The sequence below is a fragment of the Hoplias malabaricus genome, chromosome 12, assembly GCF_029633855.1.
Source record: "Hoplias malabaricus isolate fHopMal1 chromosome 12, fHopMal1.hap1, whole genome shotgun sequence".
Lineage (NCBI taxonomy): Eukaryota > Metazoa > Chordata > Actinopteri > Characiformes > Erythrinidae > Hoplias > Hoplias malabaricus.
In genome coordinates, this window is record NC_089811.1 from 21,076,822 (window position 1) to 21,093,238 (window position 16,417).

The 16,417-nt window shown below is 39.9% G+C and overlaps 2 protein-coding genes across 5 annotated transcripts in view; one reads left to right on the forward strand and one right to left on the reverse strand.

The window, feature by feature from the left end:
• caska (calcium/calmodulin-dependent serine protein kinase a) overlaps positions 1-242 on the forward strand; it is a 291,466-nt gene extending 291,224 nt beyond the window's left edge. For all 4 annotated transcript variants that reach the window (XM_066686055.1, XM_066686057.1, XM_066686056.1 and 1 more), the window contains one exon: positions 1-242. This exon is cut by the window's left edge and continues 2,035 nt beyond it. The gene's annotated coding sequence lies outside the window, so the exon portion shown is untranslated.
• A 5,940-nt stretch (positions 243-6,182) lies between these two features.
• On the reverse strand, positions 6,183-12,120 carry nyx (nyctalopin). Its single transcript, XM_066685911.1, has 5 exons — positions 12,027-12,120; positions 10,555-10,565; positions 8,684-8,745; positions 8,267-8,431; positions 6,183-7,590 (listed from the first exon to the last, which is right to left on the reverse strand). Exons 1-5 carry the CDS (start codon positions 12,118-12,120, stop codon positions 6,183-6,185), a joined length of 1,740 nt encoding a protein of 579 aa, XP_066542008.1.
• Between the last annotated feature and the right edge of the window lie 4,297 nt (positions 12,121-16,417).

Consider the following 16,417-nt stretch of genomic DNA (forward strand, 5'->3'; position numbering starts at 1 on the left):
ATCAAAAGGAGGATCAATAAGAACATTTTTATTCTGTGTAACTGTGTAACAGATAGAGGTGCACGCCAACCTTTTTTTTTTTTTTTTTGCAAAATGAACTGTGTTGCAAAAGAAGGCTGGTTTGTGCATCTGAATGACTGTGTACATGAGCAACTGTTTACTCTCAGACTGCCCTGTGTAAATTCCTCTGGCTGACGGCTGAGCAGCTCTTCAGTATGAACACTTTTTTAAATATATTTCCTTTTCTGTGGTGAAGAGGCTCCGTGTTGTTTGTTCTCTCGCTGTGTGTGTGTGTGTGTGGGGGGGGGGGGGGTTATATGTTTACACAGTCACATTGTTTAAGGTTAGGGTTACAATAAGTCATAGGGTTATGGATGAAGTTAGAAGTGAACCTCTAAGGGATGTCCCCACAAATGTATGGGAACAAGTGTGTGTGTGTGTGTGTGCATCCGTGCCTGTGTGCACTCGTGTGTCTGTTGGCAAAGGGCAAGCGGATGGAAACATTTTTTTATATATATTTTATTTTGTCTGCAGCTGTGGTAGGTCACATCCTGCCTCCTCGTCTAAGCATGACTGCAAGTGGGATAAATGCCCAGGTGAGAGAGAAGAGAGAGCAAGAGTCATGCACAGAGGGAGAAAGGACAGAGAACTAAAAGAAATAGAGGAACGACAGACATACAGAGAGAGAGAAAGATGAACTGAGCAAAAGAGTCCAAAATCCCTGAAGAGAGACAGATAGAAATATAGAGAGAATGAGAGGGGGAGAGTCCATACAAAAGATAATTTGTTGGCATCAGAACAAAACATGATTCACTTCTTTAGCATTTTCTATGGAACCAAAAGTGTTTCTTCTATGGCATCACTCTTAGTAGCACCTGTAGTTACTGGTGAAAATGATAATGAATGATGAATGAAAACTGCACTCTCCAGGATTGACACCATGCTGCAGAAATGTATTCTATCATTTCTGTGGGGTTATATAGCAAAAACATTCATCATTTATTTTTACAGGAACATTTCCCAACCTTGCTGTATCAGTTTTTTTACGGTGAGTTTAAAAACTTAACTGAACTGAAACTCTCCCAATAACTTCAGCTTGGAAGGGGCGGTGCTAAACTGCTGTCATTTGAAAAATGGATGTATGTAAATGTGTTTTGATGTATTATCCCTGGGTTAACACTCTTTACACTGTGCCTCCAGTTTTTTATTGTAGTGTGATGTGGGCTCATTAATAAACACATTACTGCATTGTGAGGAAAGCTTTCAGCTTTGAAATCATAAGAATGATTGTTTTTTCTTTAATGTATTTTACTGCAGATCTGATTTTCTTCCCAGGCTTTATTTTTATTATGACATTTTCACACAGGGGGCGGCACGGTGGTGCAGCAGGTAGTGTCGCAGTCACACAGCTCCAGGGGCCTGGAGGTTTTGGGTTTGATTCCCGCTCCGGGTGACTGTCTGTGAGGATTGTGGTGTGTTCTTTCTGTGTCTGCGTGGGTTTCCTCCGGGTGCTCCGGTTTCCTCCCACAGTCCAAAAACACACGTTGGTAGGTGGATTGGTGACTCAAAAGTGTCCGTAGGTGTGAGTGAATGTGTGTGTGTCTGTGTTGCCCTGTGAAGGACTGGCGCCCCCTCCAGGGTGTATTCCCGCCTTGCGCCCAGTAATTCCGGGTGGGCTCTGGACCCACCGCGACCCTGAATTTGATAAATGGTTACAGACAATGAATGAATTTTCACACAGGAGAGTTACAAGCTAAGCATTGCCTCTAAACTTGAGGCCTGTTGATGTGCATATACTGTATTGCCAAAAGTATTCACTCAGCTGTCTTTGCACGAACATGAACTTGAGTGACATTCCATTCTTAATTCATAGGGTTCACGAATTTGTGAGGTAACACACTGATGTTTGTTTATCACAAAGGTGTTCTATCGGGCTGATGTCAGGACTCAGGCCAGTCTAGTTCTTCCACAGAAAACTTGCTCATCCATGTCTTTCCAGACCTTGCTTTGTGCACTGGTGCACCCACAAAGTTGGGAGCATGAAAATATTGTCTGAAATCTCTTGGTATGCTGAAGCATTAAGAGTTCCTTTCACTGAAACTAAGGGGCCAAGCCCAACTCATGAAAAACAACCCCCCTCCACCAAACTTTACACTTGGCACAATGCAGTCAGACACCCAGACTCGTCCAACAGATTGCTAGATGGAGACGTGTGATTCATAACTTCAGAGAACATGTCTCCACTGCTCTAGAGTCCTGTGGCAGCATGCTTTACACCACTGCAGCCAATACTTTTCATTGCTCTTGGTGATGTAAGGCTTGGATGCAGCTGCTCGGTCATTGAAACACATTCCATGAAGCTCTCTACGCACTGTTCTTGAGCTAATCTGAAGGCCATATGAGGTTTGGAGGCCTGTAGCAATTGACTCTGCAGAAACGCGGTGACTTCTGCACACTATGCACCTCAGCATCTGTTGAAGACACTCTGACATTGTACATGGACTACCACTTTGTGGCCGAGTTTCTGTTGTTCCCAGTAGCTTCTACTTTGTTATAACAGCCCTGAAAATTTACTGTGGAATATTTAGTAGTGAGGAAATTTCACGATTGGCTTTGCACAAGTGGCATCCTATCATGGTTCAACGCTGAGCTCCTGAGAGTGACCCATTCTACAAATGTTTGTAGAAGCAGTGTGCATACCTAGGTGCTTGGATTTATACACCTGTGGCCAAGGAAGTGAGTGAAATTCAATTATTAAATTCAATACATTAAGTTCAATTATTTGAATGGTTGAGTGAATACTTTTGGCAATATAGAGCCTGATTCAGATATGGGTCTCTCTTATCCTCTTTTATTGCACAGATGTGTGCAAACGCTTTTCAGGAGCATCTGGATATTATAGCCAGGTGTGTTTAGTTTAGAGCTGGAACTACTCTCCATTGGAGGGTAAGTGGGCTAGACATTCCTCCGTTAGACTGTCAGAGTAATGGAAAAAGTGAAACAAGACTGGATTTGAGTTGGTGTTTTCAGAATGTGTTAGATTACTAATGCCAGACTGTTTAGAACAAGGGCTAGAGTGATCAGGTGAGATAAAGAAAGCCAACTGCTCGCCCAGTACTGTGTTCTTCTGCCATGTGATGATTTCAGCTGAGAGAGGAGGGGAATAGAACAAACTTTGGCTAAGTTCATGCTCAATAACTGTTCCTATCAATCTTCAGGGATTTACATCTCATCTCCTGGAACCATAAGCCATGTTTATGATTGTGACTGGACACAGCATTTCCGGATCTGGTCCACAGTAACCCAGCTGGTAAGTGACAAACAACACACATTGTCACTGATGCAAATCATGTTCATGTGCAAAATCACTACTCAAAATGGTTTTGAAGGCAGCACTGCCTTGGAGGAAGAATGAAAGTAATTAGTTATGAGCCAGCAGGTTGAGATTGACCTGATTTGTTAGCACATATTGGGCAGAGATTTTCAAATACTGCACCATTGACCTAACTCCACCTAGACCCCTGTAGTTTGCCTGCTCTGATGATCAAAATGACTTTTTTATTTTTTACGGTAGACTTCAATTTCAAACTCTAAAGCATTGCAAAAAAATCTCAATATTTTGTTCTGATCAAATGGAGTATACTGTTACTTGCTGCCTCACAGGAAGCTGAGCATTATTGTATAAGACATAATAGCTCCTTCACAGGCAGAAATAAAGTGTGCAAGAAAGTTTTTCTTCAGAATCTGCCTCATTTTGAATAGTGAGCTTGCAAACGAGTACAAAGCACTGCTCTCATGAATTATCAAATGCTATTTGACTACACCCCCTTGTGGAGAAGTTTCAGCCTGCTAAATATGAGTGAGTGAGTGAGTTACAAGTGAGTTCCAGTTCAAAGCATCACTCTCTGTACATCAGTACTATTTTGACACTCACTGACTTCTAGTCCAGTGTGTGACTCATGGTTTAATTACAGGCCTCACTCAAGGTTCAGGAGCACTGATCAGTGGGTTAATAACTGTTCACAGTGCCACAGTGCTTGTACACTGTTAGAAAAGCATTGTGGTGGCATATTTTGCTGTCATTGTGGGGGTAAACATAAGTGTACATTTCTGTACTTTTTAATGTAGATTTATATATTTCACTGATTTCATATGCCCCAGGACTTATATTATGTTCTTTTATTTTACACACTTCTATAAATTATGAAAGCATACAAATATACACCACTCCGTCTGGAAAAGAGAATGTACCTTTAGGGAACAAAACTGGACTTTAAAACAGACTTTTAAACTGTACATATGTAATTAATATAACTGTATCATACCTTGTTTTCTAAGAATATAGCTTTATTGAAGATAATACTCAAAATGCAACCTTGTTAGAATGCATGTTTTGCAGGAGCAACTGAACAGCATTTCCAGAACTCCACAGCTGGTAGAACTCTGCTAACACTTCTTTTCAGATAGTATGGGATGTATCTTAATATATCTGTTTAAATCAATGGTTAAAATTTGACTGAAGAACAGCAGACAGTATGCTAACTGTATTAACCTGCATATCAGCCACTTTGTTCATTTTGAAGTCCTGTCACCTCAACCAGTGTGATGACCACAAACACAGACTACAAAAAAAAGCCATTGACATTTGTTTGTAATTCTGTGTCACTTGTCATTGAATCCGTATGTAGCCTTATGAATGTTGGCTTTCAGTGAAGTGTTAGCACAACAACTACAGGCCATCATTAAAATACACTGTATTCATTTGTGGTGCTAAGCTGAGCTCTGCGTTACAATGCTTGGAGGAGGACATCATTTTTGTTGGAGCCTTCTGTCTAAGTACATTAAGTATACATCCTGTACACTGTACAGCAGATATGATCATAGGAGTAAAAGGCAATGATAAAGCCATTCCATTTGGTTGGGATACAGAGCAGCTTAGAGGGCCGAGTGCAGCTAATCCTTGCGTTAAAAGAAGATTAATGCATTTATTAAAACTAGAAACATCTACATTTACTCAGTCGAAAGAATCATATGAGAGGCAAACATATAACGCCATCTGTTAACACGACAGTGTCAGGACTCTGCTTTATGAAACACTACCTGCTCAACAAATGACATAAAATTACGCAACAAGACAAAACATGAATCACTTTCCATTGTAGCTGAATGCCTCATCAGTAATACTCTAACCCATACACTCTTTAATTCTAAATCCACGTTTATGGAAATGCAGAGTAGGGTGCATTCATTTTCCACCTTGGTGGCCACAGTGTAACGTTATAAAAAATAAAGAAGGTATTTTTCATCTGTATTTATACATTACTAAAATAACAATACAAATTTGAAAGGAAAATATGAATTTGATAAGTTATATAGAGTATTAAAAATTATGTCCGCTCATTGGGAAACAGAGTGGGATCAGGATAACACTGAATGTTTTCCAGGGATAACCCTGCTCTACATTCTTAAAAATAATGGTGCTACAAATGTACTTTGAGGGATGCCATAGAAAAACCACTTCTGGTTCCATAGAGAAACATTGTTGCTAATACATTTTAAATTACTTTAGAAACTTTACATCAAACAAAAGGTTTAAAATGTTATTCACACTCACACATCTCTTTAACAAACATGAATCTTTATGGATCCAAAAGTGTTTTTGTTCTATGGCATTGCTTAAAGAGAGTAAACCTATACTATAACAGTCTTATATTCTTTCATATTCTGTGTATTTTTGGTGTAAAACCCAAATGTATCTCTTTATAACAATACCATAATGATGGCAACTACTCAAAATCCTGAGTGAATAAGTGCCTCTAAAGTTCAAAATGCTTTGTTTCTACATAGAATGCACATGTATTGTAATTTTCTCCATGGCAGTTGTAATCACGCTACAAAGTTCAAAAGTAGCATGTTGTTTGTTCTGATGTGTGTGTAATGATCACAGATCTTTTGGAAATCTGGAGATCTTTTGGACACAAGTCTTTCATCAGCTTCCAAGCGGATCAGTGGACCAGTTTCTCTCACATTATCATATTTCTGATAAAATAGCAATTTGGAATGTCCCTCTTTTGCTGTGATGTACAACCCGCCTCTCCAAGAATATCCTCTCAAATACAGCCCATATACACTTTCCCCTTCCAAGTGCTGGCAAACTGCTTCTTCTTCCATGTATCACACTTTCATGAGGCGTTAATAAGACAGGAAAGGGAGACACTGTGAGCCTGGAGGGAGAACAGACAAGCCAGCAGTAGTAGTAGGACTTTCCCAGGGCAGGTCAACCTGTGAGCTGCAGAAACCTGACCCTCTGCCGGTTCCAACAGAGTCCCATTCCTTGGACCCTCTGTAGAATTACCCAGTTCCTCCCTCAGTTCCTGGTGCAGCAGTTTGGAGATCAGACTGTTGAACTTGTTCTCGGTGGTGGGGAAGTCTGGAACAGCCGTAGTCATGTTCAGCTCTATTGGGTCCACACAAGTGCCATTTAGACGGGCAAAAATGACCTCGCTAAGGTCCACACCGGCTACTGAAGAAGGGGATGCACACAGGATGTCCCTCACCAGCTTATAGCTCTCCATCCACTCCTTCAGCCATTCCAGCTCACAGTTGCACTCCCAGGGATTGCGGAACAAGTAGAGGCGTCCGATGAAGTAGATGGGCTGAAAGACAGAGAAAGGCAGCGTAGTCAGGTTGTTGCTGTTGAGATGCAGCGTCATCAAGCTCGTCAAGTTCTCAAAGGCGCCCGTCTCGATGAAGGTCAACCGGTTTCGGTCCAAGTAGAGCACCTCCAGCTCCACCAGGTCGCCGAACCAGTTTTTGGAGACGTTGGTCAGCATGTTACCTCCAAGGTTTAACATCTTGAGACGGCTGAGGCCCCTGAAAGATTGCTGCGGCAGCTCAGCCAACAGGTTGTCGTTCAGGTAGAAGTTCTCCAAGCGACGGAGGTCCTTAAAGGCCTCGTTGTGGATGACGCTGATGCGGTTCTCTTGTAAGTTGAGATACTTCAGGTTGTTCAGGCCCAGCAGCGAGTTGTAGGCCACTGCTTCGATCTTGTTACGCTCCAGGTAAACATGCGTCAGGTTCTCCATTCCGCGAATGGCACCTGGGATTCGCCTGAAGTTGTTCTGGAAGCAGAGCAGCTCTTTCAGGGATATCTGCTCTATGAAGATGCGGTCGGGCACGTTGAAGAGGTTGCAGTCAGAAAGGTCCAGGCGCACCAGGCGTTTGAGCGAAGTGAAGGTGCGTGTGTGGAGATAGCGGATGTACTCGTTGTGGGCCATTTTGAGTTCCAGCAGGTTGGGTAAACCTTTGAAGGCTCCCGGGGTGATGAAGGAGATATTATTATGATCCAGAGAGAGCGACTTGAGCGAGGGCAGTGTGCCAAAGGCTCGCTCGGCCAGGAACTTCAGGCTGTTCTTCTCCAGGTTTATGGAAGAGGCCTCACAGGGGAACTCTGCGGGAAGCTCGGCCATGTTGGCGCGGTCACACAGCACTGTGCAGCTTTTCTCCTGGGTGCATGTGCAGCTGGGGGGGCAGGAGCGAGTGCAGGCCCACAGAGCTATGCCATAAGGCAGCATCAGGAACCACACTGCAGGGAACGCAAAAGAGTATATTCTTTATGTTGTATGGTATGATCAGAGAGCACTCTTCACAAGTAATTCCAAGTAAAACCAAACAAAATCATAAACAAAAAGGAAATTTCCTTATTTGTTATTGTTTTCATCGCCCCAGTGACAGCTTCTTGATAGCTACACCTTCTTTCAGACCCATTGTGTTGGGTCCTTGAGTCCATCCTCTCTGCTCCATTGTCCACAGGAGCACTGTGTATACAGACTGTATTCCATCTGTTGTGGTCAGGATCCTGACAGGACCCCCACAGCGTACTCGTCTATTCGCAACTAATACACACACCAGCACCACATCAGTGTCACTGCAGGGCTGAGAATGATCCACCACCCAAACCACACCTGCTCTGTAGTGGTCCCGTGGGGGTCCTGACCTTTGAAGCAAACAAAGCTTGCATAGTACCAGATGGACTACAGTCTGTAGTTTTAGAATAAGTGCTCCTGTATGGTCAGTGAAGCTGAGACCGTGAGTGTAGGAAAAAGGAGATGTTAAAATAAAAGATATTTAACAAGTTAAGAATAGCCATATTGAATATTTGATCAAGGGGAACTTTTATAAAATAAAATGTGTCCTGTGACTTTTGACTCACCCTGTACATTAAAGTACACATAAACAGCAAAAATCATTTTAATAAAAGAAATGGACATGGATAATAAAACAGAATAAGATGAGACAATAAAAACATGGCGATAAAAAGCATGCAAAGACATAGGCATATAAAACAAATAGATAAGAACATGTAAGTAGCACACAGCAAAGGTAGGGAAGTGAGATAAATGCATATATTATAAGACAATTATATGCATCCCTGAATAGGATGAGATTTAAAAGAGTTCCGACTGTCTGCTGCTCAGATGTTTTCAGGGAGCTGATCCCACAGGCGTGGAGCAGCAGACGAGAAAGTTCACCTGGGCTTTGTAATTTGATAAATTGCTTTGAGAACAGCCTTGACCTAAAATTCACTGCAAGCTTCCACTCTCTCCTGGTTTTCCAGAGAGACTGTGTTAAATGTGTCGAGGTGATGGAATAACAAGTCAGTGCTCAGATGCATAGATCTTACCCATTAGAGCAGTGAAAAACATCGCTGTTCTGTTTCACCTGGGGCATGTCAGGATAAAATGCCTGCAAGGAAATAGGAAGTAGTTATAAAATACAATCTGTTGTAAAATGAAATTAATACTAAGTTAAAGTAAATAAATAAATAACGTATCTTAAAAATACCTTCAGAAGGTAAAAAAAAATGGTAACACTTTATAATACAACCCATGTTTTAGAGTCCAATTTCCATGTACTTACAGTGTAACTTCTCTATAAGATCCAGTTCCTACTAAGATTTATGTTCAGCAAGCAACACTAAAATAACCGATGGGGAGTCTACCCTTTGATTTTCCGGTCAATCTGCTATATATATATATATTGTTTGGAGGAGTTTGATGTGTTCTCCCTGTGTCCGCGTGGGTTTCTTCTGGGTGCTCCGGTTACCTCCCACAGTCCAAAAACAAAAAAGTGTTTATAGGTGTGTGTGAGTGAATGTGTGTGTGTGTGTGTGTGTTGCCCTGTGAAGGACTGGTGCCCCTTCCAGGGTGTGTTCCTGCCTCGCACCCAGTGATTCCGGGTAGGTTCCGGATCCACCACGACCCTGAATTGGATAAGCGGTTACAGACAATGAATGAATAAATAAATATATAATCTGTCTATCCATCATTCATATATAAAGTAGGCTTATATACAAGTAGGTATAGATTCTTATGGAGAAGTTACACTGTAATTACTGGTAAAGTACATTATAAAATGTAGCATGTTACACTGTAAGTATGGGGAAAGTAAAAAACATAGAATAGACTCTCTGTCTTTACTACTCTTTGCTATGTTTTGAAGGAGGCTTAGGAAACACCCCCTCCCCCCACACACACAAAGCAGCAGCACCACCACCACCCCTTTTTTTCATGACAATTCTGTAAAAGTGAATCATACTATAGTCGTAGAGGGAGCCCCGGAGCACAAATAGTACCTCTTACCTAGTGTTAAAGATGTAAGTATTAATGTAACATAATAGTGTTGTTTTAACACCGGGGAACTTCCTGGTTGTGAAAATGTTTGTCCACATCATTTCTATTCTATTGGCCCTTTCATTAGTTCGAATATAAAAAATAAAATTAGGCTTGGGTCATTTTGGCAGTGACCATTTGGATAGAACTATATTAGCACAATAATTTATATCGTCACTTTCCAAATAAAAACACGAACCTCCATTTTTCTTGATTTTTAGTTTACTTCATAATTTGAATAATGCTTCACATTGTGTGAAAATTTTATTATGAGACCAGTAGAAATGCTCCAAAATGACTTGCAATTACATCTTTCTACATTGAATTCCATTGGAAGTTAAGAAGGTGTTTTCTGTCTCTGAAAAGTTACTACTTTTGGAGATACATTTTTTTCTTTAGACAGCGACGCTATCTGCTGATACATTTTATACATTGTTGATACTGAGGGTAGAATCACCTAAAGTAGTATTTTCAGGGTGTTGTAGATCAATGATGGTTACATTTGATATTAATACAATTCATATGTAATCGCCTAGTTCTAATTACAAACATTCATGAAAGTGAATGTGTTTAGGCAAACTGGATACTTAATTCTGAGCAGAGAGAAGAGTGCAGTACCTTCATAAGGCTACACAACACCTGTGCAAAACTTTTGAGGGACTTAATTCTACCTATATAAAGGCAGTTAAAACTCTTACAGCAGGATGATTAATGATAATGAGCCACATATTGGAATAAGCCTTTATAGATGTCTATGTAGGTTTGTATCAGAGGTCATCAAAGGCTGACATTAAGCACATAGCAAGACAAAAACACACTGTCTTTGTGTGTGTGTGTGTGTGTGTGTGTGTGTGTGTGTGTGTGTGTGTAAAAGTTCACTTACCTGCTGAGCAACTGTAACACACAACCACCAGAAGTGAAAAGTGGTGAAAACATATCCATGAGTGCGCTGGGACATGTCATGCATTTCAGCATGTGTGTTTCTGAGTGAATAGCTGAATGGATTTTAAGGTCGTCTCTCTGAGAGGGGTGTGCGTATATAGATATATATATGTGTGTGTGTGTGTGCCCACACTAAGCAGCACTCCCTCTCCCAAAAGCCATCACTTAATGGCAGAAAAATCCTCTAGATGGCCATGGGATTAGGGCTGGTTGAAACAGTGCTCAGAGGCCTGGGTGGTGTGTACAGATTACAAGCTGCAATCTTCTTACATCAGCTAGCAGACGCTGGACATGGGGAGGCCATGGCAAACTTTTCAGGAAACCTCAACATCTGCCCTTTCGTGTCCATTAAGGCCTCCGTTAAAGACATTCTCACCACTCTGCTCTGCGTCCACATGCTGTATCATGTGCTCTGGTATTACAGAGAGTCTCTAGAACTGTTTCAGCACCTATTGTGACATTATTCATTGACTTTGGGATCAGAAAACTGATCACATGGCTCTAAAACTGTGGGAGAAAAATAATAGTAACACTTCCTATGACTCATGTTTTACATTCATAAAGCAATACCATAATACTTTATTAAAGGCCTTTTTCACTGGTTTGCTTTGTGCCCACATCCTTCATCATGGGTTTGAGTGAGTGGACACTAAACACAATCTATTGGGGAGATGTCATATTTTTTAAAATATAAACACAAATCATGATGCACAGTTAATCTGTCTTTAAGAATAAATAAACTGATATCATCAGTGTAGCCTGTGTTAAATTTTGACAGCTGATTTTGTTTTTGACGGTGAAATATTGAATAAAACCTGAGAATGTTGAATGGAACTAGAGAATATTTAATGAAATTCTGAGAATACTGATTGTAGTCTAAGAATATTCAGTACCAGTACTAGTACTCATTTTTTAAGCTCCATGATTGGGTGCCATTAAGTAATCTGTAGTGTCTTTACCTGTCCAGTCTCAGCTTGGGCAGGCAGGCTATCATGCTTTATTATATTATGCTCATTGACCCGCTGTAGGTTCATGACTTAATTCTATACAAGGAAGATGCACACACAAACCAATAACCAAGGACTGGTTTTATCATAAAACTGGTTTATTATTAAATGTAACATCAAATAATGAATATCGATTACACATTCACATAATGAAAGTGATTACAGCTATAAATGAGGGAGATTAATATATGAGGGAATTTCTCAATGATAACTACCCTAAATTCTAAAAAAAAAGGCTACAGCTTATTCCACCAAGGGTTTATGAACACCAATCTCCTGAGTCATGAAAGAATTTAACCAGTGACCTTATGTATCCCTGGAGAAGAGTGGCAATGGCTTGCAGGACTTCACAGACGTGCTGGGCTTTCTGGAGCTTCTCACAGACACGGGCCTGGTAGCATTGTACTTCTTGGTCCCTTTGGGCTTTTGGTCAGAGACACAGAGACCACTCCGTCGGTGCTGGTGGCATTCTGAAGGTGCATGTGGGGATTCTCCTTCATCGCTGATCTGCTTTCTTGTATTAGACACGTCCATGCATGTCTCTCCTGGGCCTTTGCTCAGAGACACCACCTCAGAAGGTGATCATTCTGAGGGAGCATGTGGCCGTCTCCTTTGTCGCTATTCTAGACCTCTTGTCACACCACTTTGAGGGCTCAGAGGCCTGAGGTCTCTTTCATGCTCTGGGTGGGGCATTAAGCTTTGCTGGATTTAAACAATAGCTTTCTAATATTAGTACTAGAAATAAAGATAAAACTTCTGTTGGATTTTCTGGGCTCTCTTAGCTGAGCTTCCGGACTGGATTGGATGTTCTTTTAGACCAGAACATCCCTTAGTAGTGACATCACATACAATTTACGACATTTGACAAGACATAGACCCCAGTTGAATGAGTGTCCAAGATTTCTAAATCATGCTTTTGCGCTTGTTAAAGATTATATGTTATACACAAAGTGATATCATTCAGACAAAACCATGTTTTACATAATTCTTAACCAAACAATATATGAACATCTTGTTGGTTCCTAAATGCTATATAAAAGGTCATTTTAAACACATGATTATAATTTCCATTTTTGATCATCTAACTAGTATTAAATCTTGCAACATTGTTTACCATGAGATTCATTTTTATGGAAATTAAAGGATTAAGGAATGTTTGATTCTTTTAGTTTTAACAGTCTTTATAATGTGTGAGTGAACATTGAATTAAAGTGGGACATTATGTGAATCTACAATGAAACTGAAACACCTGGTTTTAGACCACAATAATTTATTAGTATGGTGTAGGGCCTCCTTTTGCGGCCAATACAGCATCAATTAATCTTGGGAATGACATATACAAGTTCTGCACAGTGGTCAGAGGGATTTTAAGCCAATCTTCTTGCAGGATAGTGGCCAGGTCACTACGTGATGCTGGTGGAGGAAAACGTTTCCTGACTCGCTCCACCAAAACACCCCAAAGTGGCTCAATAATATTTAGATCTGGTGACTGTGCAGGCCATGGGAGATGTTCAACTTCACTTTCATATTCATCAAACCAATCTTTCACCAGTCTTGATGTGTGTATTGGTGCATTCTCGTCCTGATACACGGCACCGCCTTCAGGATACAATGTTTGAACCATTGGATGCACATGGTCTTACTGGTGCAATGTGCAATTAATGAAGATTGCCCACCAGGCTGCTCCAATTTAGCCATGAAACCTCCCACACTAAAATGACAGCTGTTTCAGTTTCAGTGTCTAATGCCAGTATATGTGTCTCTGCATTCCAGTCTCATTGTAAATAAGCGTATTGTCATTTTTATCATTCCTGGTGCAGACTCTTAAGCACCAAACATTATCAGGGCCCATGATCCTGGGGAAAGGGGTGAAAGGAGGTTGAAGAGAGGTCACTGATGGTGATTATTTCCCAAAAAATCAAATTTCTTATTAGAAATTAATGCACATTCATCGTACTGCACTACACACGTGTTCCCCTGTATAATTAATTTTCTCCTAATTCCTTGCACTAGATTCCTAGCTGACTCATTGGTAGTGAAACAGTGCCTGTATTCATGTCAGAAACACAAGATGTGTAAGTGCCTTGATGATATCAGATTTCATTCCAAATTCTCAGACTTTCTTTCCATGTTCTCAACTTGCAATGAACATATAATATCACCGATCAGTTAAAAACATGTCTCTCCAGGTCCCAGACTTAGAGTAGCAAAATCAGGCCTGAGACATGTCACCAGTTTTTATTAGGAATAATCAACTGAATCTAGTTTCCGAGTTTTATAAATTTTTTCTTTCTATGAACACTGTGCATAAACTCAGTAACCATGAACTCATCTGTCTAACAATGAAAATAATAATGTCCCATAAAGACAGAGGAAGGCTTTTCTTCTGCTCATATGTCCCAGCCCTCCGTTTAACTTTATATGGCCAGATATAACCTATATTTTTACTGGCTATATTCTGGCTTTTTGCAATAGCACTATAAATCAATCCAATTGGCTGCAGGAACCATGATTGCAGTTTCATGCAATAGATGTGGCTCTGGCATCAATAAAGTCTAGTATGCAAGTATGTGCAAGCAATGTCAATAACAAGTGTCTTGCCTTTAAGGACAAATGGACAGTGGGTTGTTTTTTGGCTGAAGTAAAAGGAAAGCCAGCGGGCTTGTTTTCAAGAAAAGCAGCATGGATGGAAAGGATGATCCTCATGAATAATCTGACCACAGAGCTAGATTCTGGACAGTGCAACAGAGACAAGCTTGTGGTGAGTGACCAGATCGCTTAGTCCAAGGCATGCTTGTGAAGGAGGGTTATGTCTTTGTTGTGTCCTGTGGCCCATGACAAAAATCTGTGGATAATAATGTCAGCTCCAGGGAAAATCAGGGTTCCCCACCCGTGCTACAAGAGCTAAGTAAGCATTTCCAGCTTTCAGATCTGTCTCCTACAGGTTCAGATTTAGCACAAATGAAGATTAGGACACAATTAAGAATGAATGTATTTAAAAAATGAATAATTAAACAGAAGTATGCAGAATTGTTTTTCTCATAGAACTTTTTTTGGGCTCCTTCCCTGTCTCAGATAAGTGGCACTATAATGTTATCTGATTGATACAGTTTTGCCTGTGTCCCTGTCTTTTTAAAGATTGACCCATAAAGATGGCCTTGCCCACTGTTATTTTCAATGCCACATATCATTCTTTCCCTTTATCCATTTCATACACTTAATAACCTTTGTTCTAAATTACTCTGTGGATTTTATATGCATAAGACACTCTCTTATCTGGAGACACTCTTTCTAAAATGTATTATAGTGTTTTACCAAGTAATATGAACTGTCTTCTGATACAGTTTATCTTTTAATGTTATGCTGCTCTACCAAAGTCTCTCAGTGTGAAGCAAAAATGTACAATTATGAATGTAAAACACAATTTCATGATTATACCAATTTTCCACATTAACCTCACTGCTGTTGTTATGATTATTGTTGTAGTTGTAGTTTTTTTGCTAGCAGTAGGTATCATAAGATTTGCTTAACAGCTTTGAGGGACCCTTGCAGGAAAACTCCAGACTGAAGTATAAGCTTTCTTATGGTCATCCTTTTTTTCAGATTTAGAATCATTTAGAATATTTTTAAAATGTATTTTCTTTCATTGCACCACTGTGACCCTTTTGTAATTATTATTTTTACTTTATGAGTCTAAATATAATTACACTGTTTACTCTCTCATATTTTCTCTTTTTTGTTGTTGTTGTTTTAAAGAATTTCTCTAATTTTTTGAGCTTCATATATGAACTGTGCTACACAAATATCCATACTGAAATATTGAAGGGGGTCTGACAATATTAAATAAAACCTGAGAATATGAAATGAAATCATCAAGGCACTTGCAACATTTTGTATGTTCAATATGGAGGCAGGTAGTGTTTTATTATGAACGAGTCAGCTAGGAACCTAGTGCAAGCAAATTTTAATAATGAGGAGATATGTTGGCGAACATATGTATGGGCCAAACAAATAATGATAATGCTAATCAATTTGTGGGTTTTGCTAATTAGTTTGTGACAAATGAAAAATTTACCCACCCATAACGCATTCAGCTCTGTTCGTCCTGTCTTGGGCCCTTTCGAGGCAACTGATGAAGACTGTAGGTAGGGACTGTTGTGACGTGCTCCTGTGAGGTGGAATGTGTTCTTTTGTGAATTAATATTTGTCTGGTAGAATTCCATGGTTAAACAATGAATTTCTTCCTTAGTAAAACCGTACTGACTACCGTTACACCAGTGCTCATTTGACTCGTAGTGTTATGTACTTAGAACTGGGTTTCTTGCTGACTCATTCATAGTGAAAAAGTCCCTGCATTCATATCGAAAACACAAGATGGTTTAAGTGTCTTGATGATATCAGATTTGATTCCATATTCTCAGCTTTCATTCAGTATTCTTAGACTTTCATTCAGTATTCTCGAGTTTCATTCCATGTTCTCAGTTTACAGTTGATAAAATGTATATAGCGTCGGTGATCGATTAAAAACATCTCTCCCAATAAAGTAACTTTATAGTAGGAAAATATCTTCTTAAATTTCATTTTAAATGTATGCAAAAAGAGAATTTCTATTGGTCCATTCATGATGAAATTTTCACACAATGTGAAGGACAGCTGCTGTGTTCAAATGATGTAACAAATTAAAAATCGACAAACAATGGATATACACATTTTTAATTGAATAGCGACAACATGTATAAGTCATTTCCTTAACATCATGATATATATGATAATAATCTAGAACTTTCCACTCCATGT